The sequence below is a fragment of the Ceratosolen solmsi genome, unplaced genomic scaffold, assembly GCF_000503995.2.
Source record: "Ceratosolen solmsi marchali unplaced genomic scaffold, CerSol_1.0 scaffold13, whole genome shotgun sequence".
Taxonomy (NCBI): Eukaryota; Metazoa; Arthropoda; class Insecta; order Hymenoptera; family Agaonidae; genus Ceratosolen; species Ceratosolen solmsi.
The window spans coordinates 8,388,940-8,406,006 of NW_011948418.1; the positions used below are offsets into that span (position 1 = coordinate 8,388,940).

Genomic DNA, 17,067 nt, shown 5'->3' on the forward strand with positions numbered 1-17,067 from the left:
CAAACGTTATAACCTCATATTTATTAGAGGCGCTACACGCTAATTTAGGAGCACATTTTATTTTGTGAAATTTTACCAATGTCAAATATGCCGAGAAGTCGAATCGGCGCAACGAAAACAGATTACATTAATGTCGAGTATTATAGTCCAGCGCGACAATCTATACTTTGAATATTATTCGGAAATTTGTAATTTGCCATTATTCGGCGCACATCCGGTGTAGGATGCTTGTACGAGCTATAGCCAAGTAAATTTCTGTTAATGCACAACGCTTCCTCATGTGTGTAAGCTTGTGGAATAATAAATAAGGTGAAAGTTCTCATTCGGTGACAGCAGATTTTAAACTTTCTGCTATTACATACGAAGCAAGATTAACTAAATAAACATTGTACCTCATCGGAATTACATCAACGTCTCTATTTTCTATTATTATTGCATTGCTTACATTCGCATAGATTATTCCGTCGCTCGCTCGTTACATTAGCATTTATATACGATAAATAATCAGCAATGGTCTTTGGTATCGATGCTTTTCTGTGATTAAGACTTAATTGGTTTTAATTTTCGTTTTGTTTTGTTTTGTTTTTTTTTTTTCATCTTAACGGCATGGTTCTTCGTTACTCTCTTTTGCACTGTATCGATAAAACCACTAGTAAGTCGACTTTTGCTTTTCTCAAGTATCCGCAACGAAGTGATAAATTAAATTGCCTATACGTGTATCGTTAACTGTTGACACAGGACTCTGGGTACAACATATAAACGATGCCATATAAGAGAAAGTTCGATTCCCATCGGCTGATACTCGAATTCGAATCCTGGGAGAGACGATGTCGCATGTGGCTGTATTGTAAGTGCAAGCGATTAAAAATTTGGAAAATAGTCGCATGGAAAAGGGCAAAGGGGAGCGAAGCATAATAACGAGGCATATAACGCGAGCGTTGTGTAGAAAGAAAGAGGCCGTCTATTCGGAATGACCTGTTTACAGAGTAATATGTATTCGACAAATATAATTTGCCGCGGAATGGTTCGTTCGAACGAGGTCATTGGTCTTTCGACTCGAAATGAATGTCATGATGCTACTACTACTACTACTACTACTGTTGCTGCTACTGTTGCTGCTACTACTACTACTACTACTACTACTGTTGCTGCTACTGTTGCTGCTACTACTACTACTACTACTACTACTACTACTACTACTATTACCACCGCGTACTAGCCCACCCTCGCAATTGCTACTATTCGTTCCTCTTCTCGAATTTCCTTTCGTCTTCTTCGTGCATTAGTTGATGATATCCGTATTTGTTCGATGTAATATTGTTGGCGACGAGCAAAAGAAAGCAAGTCATTTACTCGCCCCTAACAATGTAGCTCTGTCTCATCGAAATGGTGATATCCGGCTGCAATCGTTTTCATTCCTTCAATTTTAACGTTTCTGCTCGATAATTGTCAAATGCTGGTTACTTTTAGATTGGCCATGGACGCGACCTCCACCATCTCGACGTGAAAGAAAGACGGACGAAGCGTCGCTTAGAAAATTCAAATGGATCGATAGTAATTCTTTCATATCGTTTATGCTTAATGATATTAAGTATAAATCAGATGGTTGCAGTTAACTCGGAGAAAACAAATAGTAAAAATATATGCGACAAACAATGCGAATGGCTGAATGAAAATTCATGCAGTCCTAAAGAAAATTTTATTAAGCGAAACTATCGTGTATACGTTATATTTTTAGATTTGTATTTGTTACATTATTACTGTTGTATGAATAATAAAGAGCTCGCTGGTTATGTATATGTTAAAAGCGATTATTAATTTATTTTCTCAACCACACATGTGCATGCTTATATACTTAATTACGTGTAATGCAAATGTAACATTTCCTCCTTTTATTTATTCAATTATTTAATTTATTTTTGAATAAATATTCTTTTAGTATATATCGCGAGGTTTCTGAAATACAATGTACATAACTATGCGAATTATCTTTTAAATTTATCGGAATTAGCGTACACTTTTTTTTATCTTGTAACAGATTACTTCGCCAATTACTAATAAAACTTTTTTTTTATCTTTAACGCAGTACTTTGACAATTAATAATTATATAATAATAAAATTTAGTTGTAATCAAAGTCATTTAATCCACAATGTTAACAAAAATTTGACAACTTTGGGAGACAATGTGTGCGAAAGGACACTCGAAACATATTAACTAGTCAAAATGTTGGCTTGTACAGTCACATTTTATCTCACACATTTAACATTAAATAAATAAATAAATAAATAAATAAATAAATAAATAAATAAATAAATAAATAAATAAATAAATAAATAAATAAATAAATAAATAAATAAATAAATAAATAAATAAATAAATAAATAAATAAATAAATAAATAAATAAATAAATAAATAAATAAATAAATAAATAAATAAATAAATAAATAAATAAATAAATAAATAAATAAATAAATAAATAAATAAATAAATAAATAAATAAATAAATAAATAAATAAATAAATAAATAAATAAATAAATAAATAAATAAATAAATAAATAAATAAATAAATAAATAAATAAATAAATAAATAAATAAATAAATAAATAAATAAATAAATAAATAAATAAATAAATAAATAAATAAATAAATAAATAAATAAATAAATAAATAAATAAATAAATAAATAAATAAATAAATAAATAAATAAATAAATAAATAAATAAATAAATAAATAAATAAATAAATAAATAAATAAATAAATAAATAAATAAATAAATAAATAAATAAATAAATATATATATATATATATATATATATATACAGATTATTAAGCCACTTTTATATTTAAATTTTAAATGTCTATTAAGAATGCAAGTTACGATGCTCATTTTTACTTCGAGACATCTTTTTCGATGTCATTCTAAAATTTAATTTTCCGATCTTTAAATATACTTTAATGCCATCTCTCAATATCTTCTGAGAAAACGGGTTTTACTGTTTAATAGTGCTGTGTGCTTATTGTAAAACTTGTTTCAGTTATGTTATAAAAAATTATTTAAAATGAGTATTGTTATGACAAAAATTATTCTGTAGATTATATCGTATATTAAATTATTAATATTATTGTTTATAATATTAATAGGTATAGTAGACTTTTATAAAGGTGATGGTGTATTTATGTCTTCGATACTGCAGGTAATTGAAAATCATTGCTGTATAGAATTGTTGCAGTAACGTATCCGATACAAAGTAATTTATCCTTATCTACACTATTGCACTATTCGATTATTTTCTTGTACACATTGTATATTAAATGTAATTGTAATTAATCGTAAATATGATAATACGAAAATGATGCGATACGAAGTATAGATCATTTTCCGGGTGTCGTTTATTTATTACCGTGATTATTTCATATTCGATCCTTGAGATTTTCATTTGAAAATTATTTGACATCATGGACAATATGCCTACTACTAAATTCCTTGGTTTACTTTAATTAAAGAGAAAAGTAAATTCAATTTATATCGTTAGAGGAGCGTTTTGTCTATCGAATTAGTAAATTATTAGAATAGTCAAAACAAAAAAACAAATGAGGTTTTTGATTGAACGAGATAATTTACAATGAACATATAAAAATATTGAAAGTGTAAATTCAACATATAGGACGAAAAAAAAAACAATAATAAAATTATTATTTACTTTACAATGCACAATATAGTATTGTTTTACGCACTAGAAAGTTGTATGTAAAAACGTATTTAGTTTACACGTATGCACATCGGTGAATATAAAATAAAGATAATTAATGATAATAAGAACATTGATTGGGTCGTTTTGGACTCGAGCAAGCTGTGAATTTCTTTAATTTTAACTGTAAAACAATATTTGCTATGAATTGAAACCGAGTCACGATTTTATAAAGTAAATTTTGTAATATTTACTCTTGGTAAATTGGGCGTATTGAAAGCATTGTTTTGCTAAATAAATTGACACACACAGAGAGAGAGAGAGAGAGAGAGAGAGAGAGTGAGCCTCAACTGGCTTTATTCGATTTTTCTCAATCAAATGCAAGAATTCGAGCTTCCAAATTAATCATCAAAATTATTTGAATGCCAACGATCTATCTTTTCTTGACGATGTTTTCGCGCAGCGTTATCATAGCTAAAAAGGCACGCTAAATAATCATTCGATCAACTCTCGAATAAAGTAGTTTTCTAATTGTTGGGCACTTTTTGGAGTGAACCATAAATTCCCGTCCATGTACGGTTTTCATGTAAATTTCACGTGAAATTGTCAAGGCACTCCCAAGTTAATTTGCTAATCGGGGCTCTCCTTCTCCCCACCTCCACACCGATAGCACGATGCTCTTTCTCTCCTGACTCGATCCACAACTCGGGATTCAGCAAATCGGCACGTATGTACGGGGGATCGATAGGGATCGATAGGGATCGATAGGACGGACGGATAGCAGAGTACCGATTGCATTGGTGCGCAACGCTCCGTTAAATGTGGTAATAAATGCAGTGGACGAAGGGGGCGGGTCGGGGAGCACGAGGTGCCGCCGAATAGAGCGATCCTTCGAGTCCGCGAGCGCCGGCAATTATCGTGTTTACAAATAGGAGCAGGAATATGTAAAGGGGTATTATCGGCTTATCGTAGGTGCACGCGTGTCGCCTCTTCTTCAGCTCGTTCCGTAAACAAGTGAAATATAGGAGTGGCGGAGTAACGGTGAGTTGTTAAAACGTGTGATATCGGGGAGAGGGGGATTTTGGCTGTCGGTCTTGCCGTGGAAGAGAGAGAAAACGGCAGTCGCTCCGCGGCGCACGTGCACAGAGTTCGGGATCCTGAGTGGTCGTCATCGTTTCTTCGCAGCTCCGGACGACCTCCGTCGAGTCCAAGTTTGGGCGAGAGGCTACGGGGGAGGCCTTCGTTTCCTCGGCGCTCCTATCCGCGTCCGCTTGAATCCCGACGCATGGTAAGTTACGGGCCAATAAGGTGTCCGCGACGCGACGTTCAACCGCCCGTTCTACGTCGAAGTCGTTGTCGAGGATTTCCTTTTTAGTGCAATACTGCCCGAGTGAGCGGATGATAGTCACTTGCTTTTAAATACAGTTATGTAATGGGACACTTACGCTACCGCGTTAAGTCGCGTGCTATTCCTCGTTACTTGGGGATCTCAGTTTCTCGAGGCACCCCGTCCTCCCTCCGCGCATATACCGCCTCGTTAATAACGATAATGCGTAATTTAGATTGCCTACTTCGCACATTACATAGACTCTTTACACTCCTACGCGGCGTCGACATGACAAATTTTACCCATTGCATGTTCCATAGGGTTGTCACTTTATTAAATAATAAGCAGTTTACTACATTCGTATAATCCTAATTGTGCGTACGTGCACCCGTGCATACGAGCATGTACGTACTTACCCATAGTACATACATTACATATCGAATTTTACGAGAATCTACTTATTATCGTTCATTTAGCAAACTCTTTTAAATGTTCGTTTCAGTTAAAAATATTTTGGAACTGTTCCATATTGTTTATTAATAACGCGCCGAGGCTATTTTCGAGCATAAAAAGTAGAAAGCAATGCAAGAAATTAAAAAATATTGCTAAATACATTAAATACATAATAAACATACTAAATACATATTGGTGAATACATGTAAAGAAAAAGAACAAGAAAGAAAATAAAAGAAAACAGAAAAGTAAAGATAAAAAATTGTAGTAAATACCATGCGTAAACAAAATAATAAACGAGTGTGTGCTTCTTGTGCAATTCTTTTTTTTTCTCTCAGTTTATATCTTCCGTATATTTTTGCGCCCTCGAGCATTGCCAGTAAAAATATTCTTCATTTTTATTGTCAATCGTATCGGGGTGATTATTATAAAAGGAATAAAAAAAAAAATAAAGAAAAAAAAAACGAATTAAAAACAAAAAACAAAACAAAGAACAAAAAAAATAAAACAAAACCACCGAAGGCGACGACTGTTTTTGCCAGCTATTCGGCGCTAATTGCGTCGCTTACATAATACGGAACCTACGCTCGGCAATTCGCACGCAATAATAAATCGGAATTAGCGGCCGAGATTTGCCGTCGCTGCCGCCGCCGCCGCCGCCGCCGCCGCCGCCGCCGCTGCCGCCGCCTCGCATGTTTACGCGAAAGGCGCGATACCTAAGTTTTCAAATTGCCGCCGCACAAAAGTAAGCACATTTTCCGCTAAGTGGAGAGGGGTAGGGGGTGGGGGTGGGGGGTGGTGGTAAGGAGCTCGTAGGCGCCGTTTTTAAAGTCCTCGTCGGGAACAAAGCGGAAGCGGGCGGCCACGAAAACAAAGCAATAAATAAGCCATGGCGCACGCATTATTCGATGGCTATCCGTCATCGACGTCGTCGTCGTCGTCGGCTCCTTGCGCGTCCCTCTGGGCTATTAAGGAGGGAGAAAGACAGAGAAGGCACTGCGCCCCCCGAGGTGCGCTTCCCGTTTACTCGAACCGGCGGTACGTTCGCGACCGCGAGGAGGATAATTCCGCGAGTCAGATCTGGCGCGCGTACGACGAGTACGAGGGGGAGGAGCTGCCGTCGCCTCAGCCAACTTCGGAATTAACCGAGCCCATAATCACCAGCTCCCGGCTGCAAATGATGCCCCCTGTGCGCGATTGTACCCGGTCGCGCGCTCCCTCTGTCTCTCTCGTGGCGGGCCGCCGCCGCCACCGCCTCCCTCCCGCGCCACATTCACCTCGGCCTCTTCAGCAGTCGAGCTCGAGAGTCTGTAAAATGGCTGACCACCGTGGTGAACGAGACTCTCCGTACTACGGGCCCGGCTCGGACCCGCGCTCAAAAAACGACGACCCGCCCAATTCTCGCCTCTTCGTCATCTGCCACAAGAGCCTCGAGGAGGAGGAGCTCAGGAAGGCCTTCGAGAAGTTTGGCAAGATCGAGGACATCTGGGTGGTGAAGGACCGAAGCACTGGCGAGAATAAAGGTAGCTTTAATATTATGCGTCTCTTTTTCTTTCTTGTACTTTTCTCCTTTTGTTGTCGTTATCGTGATTGTCTTTATTTTTTGTTGTCGTTGTCGTTGTCGTTGTCGTTGTCGTTGTCGTTGTCGTTGTCGTTGTCGTTGTCGTTGTCGTTGTCGTGATCGTTGTCGTTGTCGTTGTCGTGGTCGTTGACATTGTCGTTCTCGTTGTCGTTATTATTGCTCCATCGTCCCCGTCGTTCCCATCGTCTCCATCGTCCCCGTCATTCCCATCGTTCGCATTATCCTCGTCGTTGCCTTCGTCATCCTCGTAGTCGTCGTCTTTGGCGTTGTCATCCTTGTCGTTGGCGTCGTCATTGGCATCGTTGTCGTCAACGTTGATGTTGATGTTGCCGTTCATGACTCGTTAATGTTGATATGCCTTTAATATTTTTTTATTACCTTCGCGCAGGTGTCACCTACATCAAGTACTCGAAAACATCGGAGGCCGCTTATGCCCTCGAGGAGATGAATTGTAAGATGCTCGGCTCCGTCGGCAGGCCGATCAAAGTTATGATTGCCTCCAAGTAAGTCTCACTTATTATCGTATACGTGATATTCGCACACATTCAATGCACGAGTTCTTCTTCTCTTATTGTTTGTCTAGTCACCGCAATGCCTTGTAATCTCACGTAGAGAGACATTTTTCATATAATTGAACCCACGCCATTTATTAACACATATGTTAATTCACAAAACGTCTTAATTTTACATTGTTGTTATAAATTTGTAAGTATTATAACAACATTTACTTACTATGGATTCTAATGGCGTCAACCAGTTTGGTTAATTAATAATTAATGAATAACATTTTCTTTCATTACAAAATATATTTGTAAACTTTATCTTAAGCTTGGATTAAAGATTATATATGTATACTTGGACAATATTTACCATTGGATAACGAGTACTTGTTATAAACAATGTCGGATAATTTTTAGCCGAGATCAAGGATCGGTTAGAGAGACGAACGAAGAGGAACGCTGGGTTAGACTGTTCTGTGTCCTACCAAAGTCCATGACGGATAGCGAACTCCAGCAAGAATTTTCAAAGTTTGGGGCTATCGAGTATGTGACGGTAGTCAAAGACAGAACCACCAATGAATCAAAAGGTTTTGGTTATGTTAAATTTAAGAAAGTATCTAGTGCTGCGATAGCGTTCGAAGAATGTGACAGAAAGTATAAAGCTGTATTTGCCGAGCCAAAAAAACCCAAGCCCGATCTCGATCAAAAAGTCAGCAACGGAATGTCCATGGGCTGCGACAATTCAAACAATTCAAATTATAATAATAACTACAGTAAAAGTAGTATTGGATTGGAAATAGCGACAAATTATTCAAATTCAGAGGGCTACACTAAGCTCCAAGTGATTGCCCATCCAGCCTTGAATCAAGATCAATTGTGGAAATTGTTCGATATCGTGCCTGGTATGGATTACTGTCATCTCAAAACGGACGCTAGATATAGAATGCGACGAGGACAAGCTACCGTGGTTTACACAAATCCCAGTGCTGCTGCGTACGCGAGAGAAAAGTTCCACGGCTTTGAATATCCCCTCGGCCACAGAATGATTGTGAAGCCAGATCTATCTGGACCCCTGCCTCAAAAAGCAGGTTTGAAGCAAGGCATACCCAGCAACATAGCAACTCCGGGTGGTGTTGTCGCAGCAAGAACCGATTTGGCTCATCTAGCCGAAACTATCGCTCAAGCGACTTCGCTCATCCAAGCAGCTGGTTTAACGGCGCCTAGTAGGTTCATTAATCCTATATCTCTCAGAAGCTTAAGAAGCCTTCGCTTATACTTATACCCTCCTTATACTTATACTTATTTCAGCACTGGACCACTCGATCGGTAAGCTACCACCGCTGCAACCAATGGCCAGTATCGATGCCGATGTGGCCAAGCGATGCTTCATTGTCTGCGGTCCTCCAGTGCCTTCTATATATGCCATGAAGGATGCATTTTGTAGGTTTGGGAACCTCATTGACGTTTATATGCTACCTGGCAAGAATTGTGGATACGCCAAGTACGCTTCTGTCGATAGTGCCAATAAAGCCATCGAGGTAAATTGCTGTACTAACCTATACGTCCAATTAGGCTTCCTAAACGTTCTCTATATAATTAACGAGCTCTCTGTCGCAGGCTCTACACGGACAAGAAATCTGCGGGTCCCGTTTAAAAGTTTTAGAAGCTGAGGAGCGTAACGTTGGCGACGACCGAAGGAAGCGTCTAAAAATGGACGAGGATGAGCATTAAAAGCCTAAGCGAATTGTAAGTACAATTAACACGACGTACAAACGAACATACGTAAAGTGCAATGGGCAAATGGATGACCCATTGAATTTGGGGTCTCACGAAAGAGGGATATTAATGTATAAAGATTAATAGATATCATCGTTGCTCACATTACATGAAAATTCATGGGGAAAATGTAATATTTCTATTTGTCTTCGCAGACCGACTGGTAACACACAATGCAGGACGCACGTCACGAATTGAGACGATTTTAAAGACTCACTTGACAACATCGGGCCTGCAACAGAAGGAAACTACTACGACCATCCCTATTTTTAACTGTTTACGTTCGTCACATCTCAACATTAACTGAAAAAAAAAAAAAAAAAAAAAAAAAAAAAAAATTTTACTTTTCTTTATTATTGCTTATCATCACACTTGACACCGGACATCACGGTAATACGTATTATTTTAAGCGTGCCTGTGCTTTAAAGCTTCGCGCAATCGTGATAATTGCGACGCAAAAATTGGCAAAAACTGAAATTACATACGAAGTATGTAGAAAGGCGTTTTTAAATAAAAGCAAAATTTGAAAATCACAACAACAGCAACAGCAACAACAACAACAACAACAACAACAACAACAACAACTAAAAAAATAAATAAAAAAAAAACTAAAAAAAAAGAAACAAAAACAAAAAAAAAACAAAAAAAATACTACTACTACTGCTAATAATAATAATAATACAACAAAAAAAAAAAAAAAAAAAAAAAAAAGGAAAAGAAAAGTAAAAAAATGAAAAATCATACGAAACGATAAGAGTGAATAAATTTGTCGTATCTAAATGAGCAATAATAGTACGACAGAGGCGCGGACGATTCTTGAAAGTATTTTGATAATTTTTATAAAATTCATAAATGTAATATATATATATTTGTGTGAACATTCATAAATATACACATACACTATATTTAAACATACATAGACGTGGATACATTCAACGTAAAAGAAATTTATGTGTATTGAAGTAGTTTAAATATTATTGTACAATTAATCGATTCCATAATCCCGAATATTTTAATTCTAAAAACTTAAAAACTTGAAATGTGATTCATATTATTTTTGGCTGATAACAAAGCTAAATGTTTGAATTATATAACAGTTTTATCAGCATCTGATTTATAGGGTAAGCGTACTGATTACTGATACTGCAAAGTTTACTATTTGGAACAAGTTGCTTTCTTTAACAAAAATTACTTTAAAAATATCTTTAAGTATTAAAGTTGTTATTTACGTCAAGGATCAAATTATAGTTTCAATTTATTATACATCATTATTACAAGCATGTTGCAGATTTATTTTAACGGCATGCCTAAAACTAGTATTTTTTTAATTAGAAATATAAGAACGAACAGAGTTATTATATGTATATATATATATATATACAATTATATATACAATTATATTATTTTTGAATAAAATTAAAATATTGTAAATTATACAAATATTATTAAAACTCGTACGAATAAATAATTTCCAATAAAGGATGATTAAAATTAACTGAAGTATAGACAAGTTTTCAAGCTTTACATTCAGTTCGTTAGTACGTACAAGTATACTTTATACAAATACATACTGTCCAAAATGCGTACATTTACATGCTACGACAAAAGCATAGTTATATTTATGTATACTTTCATGTATATATATATATATATATATATATATATATATACACATATATATACACATGCATGTATATATATATATATATATATATGTGTGTGCGTGTGCGTGTGCGTGTGTGTGAAATAATTAAGCATGGTATTTATTATTAAGTGTTTGTGTTCACCTAATTATGGATAAATAAAGCATGAAAGTGATTATTTCTTAAAAGTTTCGGTAAAAAGTCAAAATCATTTTTATTCTTACACTTGGCAGTAATAAAAAAATTAAAAGACGAAGTCTTGCATTTTAATGATTGTGGAGAAAATTATCACTATTTTAATTATGATACTTTTTGATTAAAAAAAAGTATACAGTAATATTAAGAGATAGAACAAACTTAATCTAAATGTATTGAGTTGTAATCGATCATGTGAAGTTATATCGATATTCCTACAGTAATTAGTACAGTTACCCTGTATCAACTTTTACATAAGGAATTTAAAGTTTAAAATTTTAAAGTAAAAAATAATATTGGACTCGGGATAATATTAAATTTGCGTATCTTTTAAATGTCCAATATGTATTTTTTACTTATTTATTTTGTAGTTGATTTTTCATTGGTAAAAGAGTTATTTTGATGAACGTATCGCTGTTTTTACATGGCATTAATTATTAGAAATAGCTATGCGCTTGCAGAGTTTTGCAAAATGGAGGATATTTTTTAAAAATTAAGTGATTCTAATGGGATAATTGCCGGTCCGTCTACGGGTACTTATTTATGCAGGGAGTTAATAGTGGCTGTATATATGTATATATACATATACATATATGTATGTGTATGTATATATATATATATATATATATATGAATGCCGACTTTACAAATATTTTATATTATTTGTTCTTTGTCAAAAATTATTGAGACTTATCGCAATATCTACTGTGTAAACCTGTAAAACGAGCGACGGCATAAATGAGTACAATATATGCGAATTGTAAGAAAATCCAAATGAAAAAATAAACTATACACTATTGTCTTTAAATTTACGATAATAATCAAATAAAATAAAAATAGAAAGAGAGAGAGAGAGAGAGAGAGAGAAGGTACGTGTACGCATGCATGTTTGAGAAAGAGAGCCTGTGCGTGTGTTTGATAGAGAGAGAGAGAGAGAGAGAGAGAGAGAACTAAAGAGAGCAGACAGAGACAGAAAACGAGAGAAAAAGTTAAAAAAAACAAGCGCGTGCGCTATATAATTTTTCATACAGATAAACGATAGATTTAACACAAAATCTATTCTAGAAATGATATACGCAACAGATACAGAATCAAATACAAACTGTATACAAGCATTTACTCAAGGGTTTCTTTTTTATATCATTTTACATCATTTTATATTTCTCATACAACGACGAGACTCCCATGATCCTCTACGTATTTCCAATCTCCACTCGGTTTAATTAAATTTTTTTCATTTTCAGAAACAAGGCTTGGATTGTCCGCCAATCGAGAGTACCTGACAACTGTGATATTAGATTTATATATTTTTATTGAAGCATATTGCAAGGGGATCGATGAAAAGATCTTTGTACAAAGTACATATTTATAATATTGTACAAATAAAGATATTTATTTTATTTTTTATTTATATATTTTTTTTTTTTCGTTTTTTTTTTATTTTTTTTTTTTAATATCAAGCGGCTCATGGTATTACAACTTTCATAAGCTAATTGAATTTTTTTTTTTTAACAATAAAACTAATTTGTTTTATTAATTGATTATTACTATTTGATTTTAATGTTAAAAATTTTGATTAAAATGAAAATTAATTTTATTTGTTATGAAATGTGTTTGTAAATAGAAGATGAAATAAAAATTTTACAGGATTCAGAATATAAAATTTGAATTGCGTTAATTTAGTGAAAATATTATACCATTAAGACAAATGTTGTCGAGACTGATAAAGAGGAACACAAATTTGGGAATAAATTTCTTATTAATTTTCATAATTAACGGTATTTTTAATACATATAGAATGAAAAATATTTTTCAATTTAAGGAATTGTCCAACGAGCAGCGCCTGTAAGTCTTTTAGAGCACTCATTATTTCTTTAAACTTGAACGAAATTCACTGTTTATTATGTATAAATTGAATTATACTCACAGTTCTTCAAATTGACAAAATATATTTTATAATATAAGCAATGATAATACAAACAAGAATTGAGTGTAAAAAATTTGAAAAATATAAATAAAATAAAATATAAAAAAAAAAAAAAAAAGAAAATTTATTATTCATAAGAACAAGGAAGATTATTACTTTTATGCTGTCAAGATCCAATGTATGATGAAAATATATTTTGATAAATATATTACGATATCTTTAAAATGAATGGAATTTGTCACTTTCATTACATACCTACTAAGTTTAACATTATTAGCCCTTTTATTTTTTCTACAAACACTAATGCATTTGTTTATTTATGTTTTATTAATTTTAACGTTACCAAGCTTACAACATAAATAAATAAATATATATATATATATATATATATTATGAATGTCTTATAAAGAAAATTAAGTTAAAAAAATTCTTAAATACTAATTAAAATCGTGCTTGTTCAATGTTACATTTGTAACTTAATGTTAAGCCTTAATTAAAACTTTTATATTTAAATAAATAGGTTTAGTATAAACCAAGATATTATTAAAGTTGAAATTTTAGAATATAATAAATTTTCGGCTTTTCTAAAAGTTTATAAAATTCTCATGAAATTTCTTTAAAATTTTTATTTAAATTTTAATTTCAAAGTATAGCTTTAAGAACGTTTGATATTTTAGTCTCAAAGATAAATTTCTATTCTTAGATTTACGAGTTCTAAGGGGTTTGCTCGGAACATAAAATTATCATTAAAAGTAATGTTGCTTTTAGTACTAAATATAAATTCCAATAAACGAGCGAATTTAACTTTTATAAATTATATTGAAGCTATCTTATAGGAGATTAATTATTATAATATAACGTGAAAAGTATAAAAGTCATACAATATATATTAGCTGTAAAGTAAAATCGGATCAATTGCTTAATCGTTGATAATGATTAAAATGTTAAAATTACTGAATAAACAATTCAAAATAAATATACATTATTTTTCTTGCACTGGAAACAAATCTTTGTAATATTAAAAACTCTAATATCTAAACTAATATTAAAAAAAATATTAAAAATAAATAAGTATTTTCACACAATACTGTGCATTCCAACATTTTTCTTTTACGTTAATAAATACATGTAAATTCTTTTTTAATTATCGTACATGAATTTTATAATAGTCATGAACAACGCCCCAGAGTTTATTATTCATTGGAGAAAGATTTACAAATAATTTATCCAAAATAGCCGTCCGTCCCTTATTTATACTTTCGCGGCAATTGTACGCAATTGCGCATCCCACGTGCTCCCGGGTTGCAATATTCCATCGCGCGTCCGTCGTCTTCGCGTGCATAGGCAGTGGACACAAGCACGTGGATACTGTAATCTAGACTTATGATAATTGCAGCCGAACATGGGAATCGAGGGGTGTGTCCGATGCCCAATGAAGTGCAAACCATATTTCGTATCTCATGGCGTTATTATTATGTAAGCAATTTGCAATATTTGCCACGACGCCGTCGATAGATAATATATTTTATTCCGTCGATAATGAGATAAACTATGAATGGTTTGTAGGATTCTTAAAGTGATCATACCTTTAGGATAATCATAATTTGAGCATGGAATTCTATAATATTGTACATGTTAATTTAGTTGACTATTGTAATATTATTATAAAACGCAAAATATATATATATATAAAAAAAAAAAGCTTGTAACTAATAATTAATGAATTTAAAGTAAAGCGGAATACAATGAGTATATTGATTATTATTTATAGTTTATTTAAGTAAAATATAGTAGTCATATTAAAGCTTAATTATAGTAAAGCATTTAAAAAAAAAAAAAAAAAAAAAAAAAAAAAAAAAGTAAAACTAGTACTTTTCTACAATCTAGGAAAACGTCTGTTTTGTTATGTTAAGTTTATTTTTAATAATAATTTTTGATATATGAATCCATCAGACATATCAGTTAAATTTTAAAATTATTTTATAAAAATGCTTTATTATTTAAATTTTTTATCTATAATTTGATAGCTTTAATTTTTGTATCTAATTAATTTATTATAATATATTATGTGAAATATTTAATAATTACAATTGTTCTTTATACATTATTATTGTATAATATTTATACTATTGACATTTATAGTAATTTTGTTAGAAATTTTCTTATCTATGATTTTTCTTTTATTATTTTGGATTATCTTATAATAATTCTAAACAAAATAACTTACCTTTCATCGTAAAATATCCATTATGAGATGAAAACTTATAAGTATTTTTACTTCTTGAAATTTAATCGCTGAATTAAGAATTACAATTTAACAAAATATCAATAGAAATTATTAATACGTAAAAATTCGTAGGCATAAAATAAATACATAAAATAGCTCTTTTTTGTTAACTTTAATGTAACGTTTCTCGTATTGAATAAATAAAAAAATTAATCAAATAAGAGTGAAAACTTATTTAAATACACAGCAGCTCGTTTTCAGTAATATTTCATTTACTCAAAAAGAATTCTGATAGCTTGATTAAGAAAATTTAAAACTACACTAATCGTCTTATTTAGCTAATTTTCAAATGTTTAAATGTTAATATAAAAATCATATAATGTTAATATAAGGTTAGTATAACGTTCGTACAATGATTATATAAATATAGTATTATTAAATAAAACTTTTTCTCTACAAATTTCTATACAACAATTTGAAACATTATCGATTATACAAAATATTTATACCGTTTTTTTCTTCTTTCTTTTAGTTATTATTAATGTTACAGTTTCAAATGTATGATTTTAGAAGAGCTGGAATTGCGTTTGAATGTATGAGAAAATAAAACAATTTTTTAATTAATAAATAGCATTAAACTATTGTGTTGCATTTAACTTCATCATTCAATGAAATTATATAATTTATTTGGAAAATAATTCCTTCTATATTGTACAATTTTAATACATTGCTTTTCATTCCTATATTTATACTACAAATATAATAGATATTATTGTCAATGTTCTAATCAATGTTCAGATAGGCAATGTTTCATGGAAATATGTTTAAAATTTAGTCCAAATATGTAATTACAATTTTTTTAGAACTATTTAGGTGAGGCAAATATTATATAGGAAATTTTTCTTTTCTTTTTTTTTTGTTTGTTTGTTCTTTGTTTGTTTGTTTGTTTGTTTTTTTTTTTTTTTTTGTTTACCACTATAGCAGTAAAATATAAAATATGTTACTTTTATTCGTTAAATTTGATTATATATAATAATAAATCTAGTGCAAATTAGTAACACACTTTAATGATGTAAGAGTTATAATTATGGTAATGAAAAAGATATAACAGATCTCATTAATAGAAATCAATGATGAGATAACGAGAAAGTAATATAAATAATCGTAATGAAAATGTTCGTTATTTTTGTCGCATCGAAAACGGTACGTGAACATTGTAAATCCAGTATTTTTAAATATTATGTTTGTATAAAAAATATTTTACTAATTACCATTTCATTTGTATTTATATATTAATATTGTATTTTAGTTTTTTTTTTTTTTAACATATTAAATATATTATTAAAGAGTACTTTTCCGTTTAAAATTATAATGCAATAGTTTCCATTATGATTTCCTTAATGAAGAATCTAGATTCTATTTAATGAGGAAATATATATATATATATATATATAACACTTTTTTTTGTACTAATGTATGTTTTTTCATTCACGTATGTACTTTAGTCCCGGCTACTCGATCTTCCCTCCTCCTCACTGTTCTATCACTATGATTTTTCAGTCTCTTCATGAGGATGGACGCGACACCGATGCCAAGGAAATTTGTGAGATCATGGGGGAAGGGATGGATACGCTTGTGAAGAGCCTTGGATTGATCTATTTGGACAGTCTTGGTCCAAGGTTCTTACTCCGCGGACTGTGGCATTTTTAATTCAATTAATTTATGGCTCTAATCACAAATTGGC

At 31.9% G+C, this 17,067-nt stretch overlaps 1 protein-coding gene across 2 annotated transcripts; it reads left to right on the top strand.

Annotated features, from left to right (window-relative positions):
* Nucleotides 1-4,536: 4,536 nt before the first annotated feature.
* LOC105360239 (RNA-binding protein 45) lies at nt 4,537-9,843 on the top strand. Of its 2 annotated transcripts, XM_011497088.1 has the most exons (7): nt 4,537-4,982; nt 6,766-6,997; nt 7,445-7,559; nt 7,974-8,779; nt 8,865-9,094; nt 9,174-9,302; nt 9,488-9,843. In XM_011497088.1, the coding sequence occupies exons 1-6, from the start codon at nt 4,980-4,982 to the stop codon at nt 9,285-9,287; spliced, it is 1,500 nt and encodes a 499-aa protein (XP_011495390.1). In that variant the 5' UTR covers nt 4,537-4,979; the 3' UTR covers nt 9,288-9,302; nt 9,488-9,843. The 2 variants fall into 2 exon arrangements, with proteins under 2 accessions (XP_011495390.1, XP_011495389.1); XM_011497087.1 differs by lacking the exon at nt 4,537-4,982 and having other exon boundaries at nt 6,278-6,997.
* Nucleotides 9,844-17,067: the final 7,224 nt, after the last annotated feature.